The sequence below is a fragment of the Seriola aureovittata genome, chromosome 19 (genome assembly GCF_021018895.1).
Source record: "Seriola aureovittata isolate HTS-2021-v1 ecotype China chromosome 19, ASM2101889v1, whole genome shotgun sequence".
Classification (NCBI taxonomy): Eukaryota; Metazoa; Chordata; class Actinopteri; order Carangiformes; family Carangidae; genus Seriola; species Seriola aureovittata.
The window spans coordinates 984,298-995,000 of record NC_079382.1 but is presented as its reverse complement, the minus strand read 5'-3'; the positions used below and the strand labels follow the sequence as shown (position 1 = coordinate 995,000).

The 10,703-nt window shown below is 44.1% G+C and overlaps 1 protein-coding gene across 1 annotated transcript in view; it reads left to right on the top strand.

Moving 5' to 3' along the window:
* The window catches only part of LOC130187573 (uncharacterized), a 25,712-nt gene extending 15,542 nt beyond the window's left edge, over window positions 1-10,170 (top strand). The window contains exons 14-23 of the mRNA XM_056405285.1: window positions 453-549; window positions 721-822; window positions 1,853-3,199; window positions 4,242-4,364; window positions 4,462-4,590; window positions 4,700-4,892; window positions 4,996-5,120; window positions 6,030-6,220; window positions 7,930-8,063; window positions 8,187-10,170. Coding sequence (XP_056261260.1) covers window positions 453-549; window positions 721-822; window positions 1,853-3,199; window positions 4,242-4,364; window positions 4,462-4,590; window positions 4,700-4,892; window positions 4,996-5,120; window positions 6,030-6,220; window positions 7,930-8,063; window positions 8,187-8,419 — 2,674 coding nt within the window. The 3' untranslated portion in view covers window positions 8,420-10,170. The remainder of the gene's footprint in view (window positions 1-452; window positions 550-720; window positions 823-1,852; window positions 3,200-4,241; window positions 4,365-4,461; window positions 4,591-4,699; window positions 4,893-4,995; window positions 5,121-6,029; window positions 6,221-7,929; window positions 8,064-8,186) is intronic.
* Window positions 10,171-10,703: the final 533 nt, after the last annotated feature.

Sequence of the window (10,703 nt, the reverse complement as noted above, 5' to 3'; positions counted from 1 at the left end):
AATCAGATTTCTCAGTTCTTATCTTAAAGCTCCTGAACACCTTTTGTACACCCACACAGGTGAGTCCAGTTCTTCTGATTGGACCTCTAATTAGGTCTCAGCCAGAATAACTGGGAACACCTGTACATGTGATTCATGTTAAAAGGCTCAAATATGCACACCTGAAGGCAGTGTATGCTAACACTAAAGCTAAAGCATTCCACCATAGAAAAACATGAAGCAGCAGAGGTTTGGTTTATATGGATACGGATTAACACGTGCGTTGGATGATTAATTTGGGTGAATTGAGGGTCAATGAAGATCATGACAGAGCTGCTAGCATTAGACACAGTAGCAGTCAGGACCAACAGGACTTTTTCAAAAAATCTGACATTACAGGAAGTCATATGTTAATGTATGGGTTTTAAATGCTTAATGTATGTTTTAGGAGATTGGTTTGTTTTTTTTCCCAGTGAGATTGATATCTCCCAAAAGGACTGGGATGTGGAAGAGCAGGAGGGTTTGAGGGAGGTGGAGAAGATCCTGGGCAGGGCTGATGAAATACTGGAGGTAAGAGACGCACAGGGGGAAGATGATCGCTGCCATGACGAGCTGCAACACCGCTGAGATCTGTAACATGTGAAAAATAACAGCAGTTTTCCCAGCACAACCCACAGCCGCCTAATGATGTGGCTTTACTTCCGACTCGCTGTGATCAGCAGACAAATATCTGTCTCACAGGAAGAAGAAAGCGTTCTGGCTCAGGAGGCTGCGCTGGAGGCGCTGCTGAGGTCCGAGGACAGGCACTGGCCACTGTGGGACAGTGAGGAGCAGCTCGGTGTGGTACGTTCATCACTGCTCATCAGTGAGCGAAACTCAGTCCTGAAACAAGTCACCGCTCATGCCAGCAGTCCCCTTCATCTTTTAATTAGTCCAGACAAATGGATAATTTCTTCCTCTGGAAACACACTGTGTAGTCAGGTGTGTTAAGTATAGAATTTGATTTTGATTCTGATTTGTTAAACGTTAAAATGTGAGTTTTGGTGAACCTGAAGACGATTATTGTCGGTACGTTTTTCCCACACAGGAAAGTGTCTTCTTTGACAAACCAGCAGGAAACTCAGTCTGATCTGTAAAGAGGTCGGCAGCGAGGCGTTTAACCTCAGATCTCTTCAAAAGGCAAATTTTCACCTTTGTAAATGGAATGCATGTATGTAGGGTCCAATCAGAGCACATTCAACCATTTACACACAATCATACAGCTCTTCTCTAACACACACACACACACACACACACACACACACTCTGATGGTGCAGTTGGACAACCGACAGTTGGCATCCGCTTTCATCACCAAAGCCTGTTGTTTTACCTGTACTCGGGGTCACATGACATGAGGAGTGTCGGCGTCAAACTAAGCAGTTGAAACAAGTCAAGAATTGAAACTGACTCCTGACAAAGGCTTGTTTTGCCAATCAGGATGAATAAAGGTCTGATTGTGCAGATGGGGTCAGGTAGTTGAACAGAACTTGAAACGATAATGTTGTCGATCTTTCGCTTTGTCAAATCTAGAAATTGTACAAGATTTAATCACAGCTTCCAAAGGTCACTTTAATTTAGTTTTCTTTCTTCTTCACTGTGGAAAGTGTCATTGACTTCATCATCACTGGTATCTGTACTATATAGATGCATATTTCTTTATGTAATAGTACATAGAATAGACAATTTCATTTGTGTTCCTGTGCGACTTGTACGTCGTCAGCCTCTGTCTAGAGAACATCGTCTGCCTTTATTGAACTCTAGGTTTACACAGGCTGTCTGAACCAGTGTTTGTTCATCATGATTTATCTGCTTATGCTCTTTTTTTTTTTAAAGCTGTCATCCAGCGAGTTGACTGAAGCTGGTGTTCTCGGCCTCGGGGACTCCCTGGACCCTGCTGAATCTGACAACCTCAGTGAACCCAGATCAGCTGGATGCGCGAGTCAAGCTAAGACTTCTGAAGACCATGGGCACTGCACTGAAGTAGACACAGCAGCAGCTCCCAGCAGGCCGGACCTGCTGAGGGAGCTAAGGACGGTCCATGTTCTGGACGAGCTGATCATGGAGGAGAACCTGAAGATCCACGAGCTCCGGCGCTGTGAAGAGAACCTCAACAATGAGCTCTCGGGGAGAAAAGCTTCGGAAAGAAACGGGCCGTCGAGCGTGAGCAGGGAGAGGGAGGCTTTCCGGTTACAGCTGGAAAAGGAGAAGAGGGAGGTGGAGAAGCTCGAGAAGAGTTTGGACAAAGAGCCTAAAATGAAGAAACACAAGGTCCGAGCTAGAAAAGTTGTAAGATGCTCTATAATGGACAAGGCCAGAGTTGACAATAAAGAAGACCAAGCACTCTGCAATGAGCTTCTATCAGAGGGCTGTACCGGATCCCACAGAACACACTCCACATCCGTAGACCAGAATGAGGAGTCATGCAAGACTGAAGATTCTCCAGCAGACCTGGAGGCCATACCACATGACTGTGTTCCTCAACATCAGGATCTTCCTTCCCCTGAGGCTGCTGCATCTGAATCTAGCAGAACTGCTTTGAATGGCACCTCTGACTTGAAGCAAGCTTCTGCAGAGCTGGGAATCCAACCTCAGGGGTTTGTCTGTGCTGAAGGACTACATGGATCTGGTGAAAACGGTGCCATATGTAAACCAGAAGCTTCTTTAACCCCTGAAATGAGGCCGGACGATGGAGCGTTTGACCCAGGTGGAAAAGCTCCACTTCCTGTGAAGGATTACCTCACAGAACATGGAACCCCTCATTCCACAGAGCTGCTGGATCCAGATCCGTCTTCAGCAGCTCAGGATCCTGGTTTTAATGAATTGGTTGAATCAGAGAACGTCACTCCAGCCATCAGTCTCTGCTCTCTACATTCAAATGTAAAGGATCAGAGCAACAACAACAACAACCACCGGCAGAGGTGTGGCCTGTCCTCAGCCCACTTGTCTGAAATGACCTCTAAAGATGAAGAGGATACATCGGGGCCACCTGCAGGTTTGCTACAGACACACTTACACCCAACAATGGAAATCCAGAGTGTGTCTCCTCCAGATGAGCAGTCGGCACCACAGCTGCCTCCTGACCAGCGTGAACTGAATGAAGACTTGCCTTATGGTGTTCAGAGGATATCAGGAGCTGGGTCACCTGGGCTTCAGACCCAGCTGAACATCGATACGACAGAGGTACAGGTTGGAACAGCCACTTTAGGTTTAAGTCTACAGAGGTTACATTTACACCTTTTCAAGTTTACCTCATTGCTTAAAACCATCATCAGTCACAGGGTAGATCATCATATGGAAACTTTTTTTGGTTCAACGTAATGGAAATGCACTTATTCACTTTGTTTCTGAGAGCCAGGTGAGACAGGCTAGCTCTTTCCCCCTGCTTACAGTCTTTATGCTAAACTAGGCTAATCATGTCCTGACTCCAGCCGTGTACTGAACTCTCTAGGGATTGATCGGCCGCTGATCTTGATCGGCTGCTGATCTTGATCGGCCGCTGATCATGATCAGCCAATTTTCATAAAAAATTGGCGATGACAGATGTGAATTAATGCTTCTATTCACCAATCACCTTAAAACTGATCACCTGTGGTTAATACTCTGGTGTCTGCAGCTGAGAAGTGCTGTGTAGTGTAGTCCCGCCTCCCACCCGGGAGCATCAGGTTTCTCATAAAAGTATTCCAAGTTAGGAATATTGTCAGAGTCCAGCGTCTTGGTTCACAAGCTCTCCATATTTCTCCCTCGCTCCGGCTGCCTGACAGTGGGTACGCTCATCTGCTCCAATCCAGCTTGTGTATCGTAACGTATCGTTGCCATGGAAGTTTCCGGCAAGTTGAACAATCAGAGCACACTGGGCTCTGGTTGGTCAGCTTTGGGGCGGGGGGGGGCTTAAAGGACCCTGAGCTCTAACAGAGCATTTCAGACAGAGGGTGAATAGAGGACAGTAAAAGATGTACAGAAGGAGAAAAATGTCTTTTCAGAACATTAAAGCATGTAAATCTATTTAAGTAGACACCAAGAATGAAATGATGAACACTAAAGATGGCCATAATAGGTCCTGTTTAAGAGGTCGGATGTGGGCCTCCAACATTTTTGAGATTAAGTGGCCATGAGGTGGGAAAGGTTTGGAACTTCTGGGCTAAATGATGAAACCTCATGTTAACAAGCGGCAGGATTGTTCTTTATTTGATTCACATTGATTTATTTTTCACTGTGGTTGCAGATGATGGATTTCAAGACCCCCATAGTGCTGGACACTGGGTCTGGTTTGATGAAAGCAGGATTCGCAGATCAAAACCATCCAAACATTATATTCCCAACAATAATTGGGACACCAAAATATGAGGTCAGGCTGCTGCTTGTTTCCTTCATGAACCCAAATCTTTAGAAAACGTGTTGAAGTGTAGCCTCTCTGATCGCAGGTTCGTGTTCTGTCTTTACAGGAAGTGATGAACGGTAACACTGTGAGGGATACTTACATCGGACACGAGGCCCAACACATGAGAGGGGTCCTGGCTCTGCAGCACCCAATAAAGAACGGGATCATTCGGAACTGGGATGAAATGGAAAAGGTGATGATGTGATGTCACTGTTCAGCTACCACACAAGACATGTTCAATTAAGTCAACTCTGTGCAGAGCTGGTAAATGCACAAACGTTTCATTTGTGTCGTGGTTTCAGATTTGGCATCACACATTCCAGCAGCTGTGTGTGGACCCAGAGGAACACCCTGTTCTGCTGACTGAGGCGGCCATGAATCCCCTGCAGAACCGACAGCGCATGGTGGAGATCATGTTTGAGTGTTTCAACGTTCCCTTCACCTACGTGGCCATGCAGGCGGTGCTGGCCCTGTACGCAGCCGGCAGATCCACTGGTGCTCTGCTCCCTTCATCTGTCTTTTTTTTAAGCATTTTATTCTTGCACTGTGTCTGTGAGTTGTGTATCACAGACTAAAGAAGAACTACTCTTCCTTGCAGGTGTGGTGTTTGACTCTGGAGATGGAGTGAGCCACAGTGTGCCTGTGTTTGAGGGATACTGTCTACCTCACGCAGTGCAGCGCTTCCCTCTGGCTGGTGGAGATGTTACACTGCAGCTTAAAAAGGTATTCAGCAATACACTGTTCTTTCCACACTGTGCAGCTAGTGCAGTGACTGACCTGCTGAGAGGAGGAGGAGAGGACAGTTTGTCAGGCTGGTGATATTCTGCATTTTTATTCCTCCACGCCAGCGACAGTCAGAGCCAGAGCCATGTTGTTTTCAGGTTGTCCGTCTCATTCTCGTTGACACAATATCTCAGTAACACCTCGACGGAACTTCTTAAAATTTGGCACAAACATTCACTAAGACTAAAGGGTGAACTGATTAAATTTTGGTGGTCAAGGGTCAGTGTGACATCACCAAACACTTTTTAGCCATAACTCAAGACATTTTATAACTCTGGATAAACAGGGATGTGACCTGAACTGAGTGGAGGAGGCAGACAACCATCAGTGAGTCTCACCATGTCACTGGGTCACATGTTCCTACATCACTGCAAACGCACACTGTGGTTTGTTTAGACTCAGTCCCACACACACACCATCCTGCTGCCACAAATACTCAGCAGCTATTTCAGGAAAAGACTGAGCCTTTTCTTTTCTTTTTTTATTTATTTATTTTTTTAATATTTAAATAAAAAGGATCTATTTTTGTTTTTTAAAAATGTGTATCTTCAGTGGAAGATACACAGATTGAAGGATAGACTGAGTCATTGATGGTTTGGGTCTTTTGAAGGTGTAGAATAACACCAGCCTCACCTTTACCTGACGCAGCAGCAGTTTCCTTCTTGTTCTGAGCAGTAAGGACATGCTGTTGAATATTACTGACAGCCGCATCCTGTAACGCAGAGCAGGTCAAAAACAATAAACTGTCATCATGTTATGCAGTGACAGAAAACTGCAGTGTGTGTTTGTGTTGGTGCAGTCTAGTCTTGTGTTTCTGTGCAAAGACTCAATGAATTTTCATGCTTGCAGCTCCTGCAGGAAAAGGGGGTGAGCATGCGCACCACAGCAGAGATGGAGATAGTGAGGGAGATGAAGGAGAGGTGCTGCTGCGTGGCTCTCAGCTATGAGGCCGAGCTGACTGGGAGGGGGTCCTCCTGCACGGAGATGCATTACACCATGCCAGACGGACAGATGGTCAGCCTCGGCTCGGAGCGCTTCAGGTAACTGCACATCCTGTCCTGCTTTAGATCCACACTCAATCCCCTGAGTGGAGATTATAGGAAGTCAGAATCTAAAATTTAAATATCAGTTTTTTTTGTTTGTTTTTTTTAAATAGACATGTTTTAATGAGTCAGAAGGTTTGTCTCAGCCAGTTGCTCAGTTTACAACAATCTGCCATGCTTTAAGATTTGTGGTGAACTATAATTAGTTGGACTCGCATACAGGCAGCTTTCCTTCAGCTTTTCATCACAACTCACTGTTATCTAAACCAGGGTGATGTTGTGTAAAGGCACCAAGAGACAGCGGTCAACATAGATGAAAATACTCTTTTCTGTTTGTTGCTTATTGAACAGGTGGCTGGATGAAGTTCTTATTGGCCTTTTACTTTTTCTTTTTTTTCAAAATATTTTTATTGAGCATCAATGATACGAGGTATGTACACGAGGATAAAACATAACAAACATTGTATTAATTATTATTTTCTACCCTTGTTTCCTTTGTTGTATATACACAAGTAACAACTCAGCCGCCCACCCGTCCCACCCATCCGGAACATGTAGGACACCCACCCAGATTAGGAGAGAAAACATATACATAGGTTTATACTATGGTACTATGGTTTGCATGGACAAATGATCATAAATGGAAAAGGGTTGCTATGTGGTACTAAGTGGTCATGGTTTTAAGACCACTTAAGTATGTCAACACAGGATCCCAGATAGAGAAGAATTTGTCCCTGGACCCCCTGAGTATTTTACCTTCTCTAACTGTATGAACTGCAACAAGTCACTCAGCCACAAAGACACATTAGCCTTTTACTTTTTATTGCACTTACAGTAACGTAAAGTTCAGTCAAAGTTGTCGTCAACTCCAGTAATCTTCAGTTCAGCTGGTTCTGTGTCCATGCAGCCTCTCTGCTCTTTGCTCTGTATGTGTGTGCACGCCGTGCACGCCCTGCCTCTCCCAGCGAGCAGAGCAATCAGTCAGTCAAACTTTATATCACTTTATTCACTTATATCATGAGGTTCTTTAAAAACAAGTAAAAGAATTTTAAAATCAATACAGAAGGTGATGGGACTTTAAAATAGGTGTGATGTGCTCGTCCTTCTGGTCATGGTCAGGACTCGGGTCAGCTGAAGCTGGTTTATAACGTTTACGGGTCGACCAGACAGGAGAACATTGCAGTAGTCCAGTCTGTGTCACTCAGAGAGCCACCATAAGTGATACATGGAAAATCAATATATGGTGGTTAATAGTGACTGGCTGCCACACATAAATCAATATCAGGGAAACGATTCTTCAACTTAAAATATCGACGTCGACTTATTTTCATAGTCAACGTTGTCGATTATTGCAACTAATCGCAGCAGCCCTACATCCCAGTATCTGACCGCCGGTCCAGCCGTGCTGTCGTTAAACGAAGGGTCGATTCCTCTCCTCATTTCTTCCTCATGTCTTACACGGGAGGGACTGAGAAGTGAGAGAAGTGACATTTAAGACAGATGAGAAGCTGCTTCGTCTTGTTGAATAATGCTAAATGTCCATCTCAGACCAGAGACCCGCAGAGTCTTGTCCAGCAGGAGCTGCACATGTGAGACTGTTTGACAGAGCGGACTTAACTGATAGGACAGCTACTTCTAATAGCAGACTGCTATTATATGAATATGTCTAACACCCCACCCCCCACCCCCCACCCCCATGCATCCAGGGCCCCTGAGATTCTGTTTAAACCTGAGCTCATTGGACAGGACCAGTACGGGATGCATGAGAGCATCTTCAAGTCAATCCTCAGCTCAGACATTGACCTGCGGCGCTGCTTCCTGGGAAACATTGTTCTGTCAGGTAACAACTGCTTTTTGTTACGGTGTTACAGCTCAGAGATGCTGTCCAGCTATCCTAGTGTCAAGTGCACAGGTTGTCGTGCTTTATCAATATAATGACTGAGGTTTTTTTGTCTTGCTGGAGGTGGGAATACTCTGCTGCCCGGCCTGCCTGAGCGGCTGCAGGCTGAAATCAGAGGCCTTTTACCTGCTGACATGTGGGAGAGTGTTGGTGTCACCAGCCCCAAAGACAGAGACTTCTCAGTGTGGAGTGGAGGAGCGGTGCTGGCCAACCTGCCCACCTTCAGCTCTGCATGGATCAGGCAGGACGAATATGCAGAGTTCGGCCCGCAAATTGTCTTCAGGAAGTGTTTCTGAGGAGGACTACTGTAAAGTCTGCAGGTCTGACTCCTGTGCAGTGGACCCCTTAAATTTAACTCACCAAGTGCAATATACACATGCCGTGCCATGGACTGGTTTGAACCATTTAACCCTTTTTAAATATTTGTCCACCGTATAGAGTTTTCTGTGACGTTGTTGGTACCCTTGTCATCAGTGTAGATCTTGACTTGTGGTCAAGATTTCTGTTGACCTGCTCCTTGCTTTATGCCTTAATCTATTGAGATCCACATCCAATATGGCAAGGATGAAATGTTGTTATTGGCCCCCATTAACCTTTTTAACTGTCTTAACTTTCCCATTTTAGGAATGTATTTCTGTCCTGTGAGTCTAAGTGTAAGTATATTAATGTCTGTGGTTAAGTGACTGGAATTGAAGCCTTTAAACAATGTCAGCCATCTTTGATTCCAGAGAAACTCACTGTGCTGACTCTAAATGTGTGTGTATATATGTGTAGATCTAATATCAAATCACTGCGTATTTATACAATTTTTAAAGTAAATTTGATATAAGAAATAATCTGTGTTATACATGGTGAAGGTTTGGATCAATGTTCACAACTAAAACCGTTTCATTGTAACAGCATTGAATGATCTTTATGATGGCGCATTAAGTTAAGACACTGTTAAGAATTAGTTTTTCATTGTAATATGACTGTCGTCAAAATAATTTTAGCTTAAAACTCTTTCCTTCAAAATAACTTGTGTTCGAACATTACAACCTTTTTCTTTGTATTCTGACTTTTTACTTGTAATGTTTACTTTTTTCCTAATAATTACGTCGTGTTAGTCATAACTTAACTTTTTCTCAAAATATTCGCGTAATGTTAGAACTTAAAACATTATTCTTTGTTTTGTTTTGTTTTTTGTTTTTTTTCCTATCAGTGGCTCTAATGCTCATCAAATACTGTGACTCTTAAGTCAACGCAGAAGATCACTGTTTGCTGTTGTTGCAGTTCTGTGAACTGACAGGAGGAAAGTGAGGATTTGTGGGATATGAAGTTCAGTTGGGGCCGAGTCACTTGCTGGTTCTCCACCTGAGTGCACTTTACATTCGTGAAGATATGTATGTAGTTGGAGAGAATGAAGCATGGTGTTGCTCTGGTGATGCCTATCACCTTATGTCTGTTGCATAAGCAGAGGATGTGAAATGCTACTGCTGCAGGTGCAGTGTTTGTCCATTGGCTTCAGTTGCAGCTATCTTAAATATTGTTTGAGTGCAGTGTCTCGCCAAAGTTGGTTGTTTCTTTATCTTCTCACCTGAGAACGTTGGTTGTGTGGGATTTTTAACACTTGCACAGTAGTGTTCAATTCCGGAAAGGTGTTCCAGTGGAGCCAAACCTGCTGCATTCATCTCTATACCATAAATTCTGAAAAACCTTTTGTCAACCCTGTGTATTTATACTTTTTCTTTTGCATGAAATTATTTGTTGCATGTAATTTAGTTGCACGTTTTTGCATGTACTCCTGATGCTGCATGTGTTTCTGTTGTATTTTCTTGTAACCTGCCTCTGTATAGGAATGGGGTTGACAGATGACTGAAATGTGACTGTGGGATCTGCAGTGTGAGGCTCCTGTCAGGGCAGAGCTGCTCAGCTTGCCTCTAGAGAGCAGGCCTCCTCCTCCTCCTCCTCCTCCTCCTGTAAATGTACTGCAACAGTCTGGCAATTCTTCAGCTAAACCATGCTATTTATGTCATGTCTGTTTTTATAATAAACATTTTAATTATGATGTGGTCTTTGTCATTTTCCACTGCAGTAGCAGAAGTAAATGGATTCAGTAGCCTGGCTAAGGAGGAAATACCTTAAGGGAATTTTTAATAATCATCACATTAAATGCAACGGACTGTGTGTAAAACTGGAGCAGTAACATTCAAATGCCTTCGGCTTAAAGATGTTTCTTTTTAACTTGCAATGTTAGTGTAGGTAATACTGTATGTCAAGTCTCAAGAGCTACCTCATCATGCTGCTGGACTGGGAACATGGCCTGCGCAGGCCCCAAACTGTGAGGCCCTCCAAACAAATAACTTCTGAAATAAGTTGCATGGTAGAATGTGAACAATACATAGGCCTACGACCGTTGTGTGGATTTACCCGGCTTCACTGTAGTATGAGCGGACAGACAATCTGGAGAAAGTAGAAAGAATAAAGGTGGAGGACTGGTTCTGCTTGTGAACAATAGATGGTGCAACCCCGGTCACATCATAGTGAAGGAGAAGATCTGCTGTTGAGATATTGAACTGTTGGCAGTTGGTCTTAGACCGT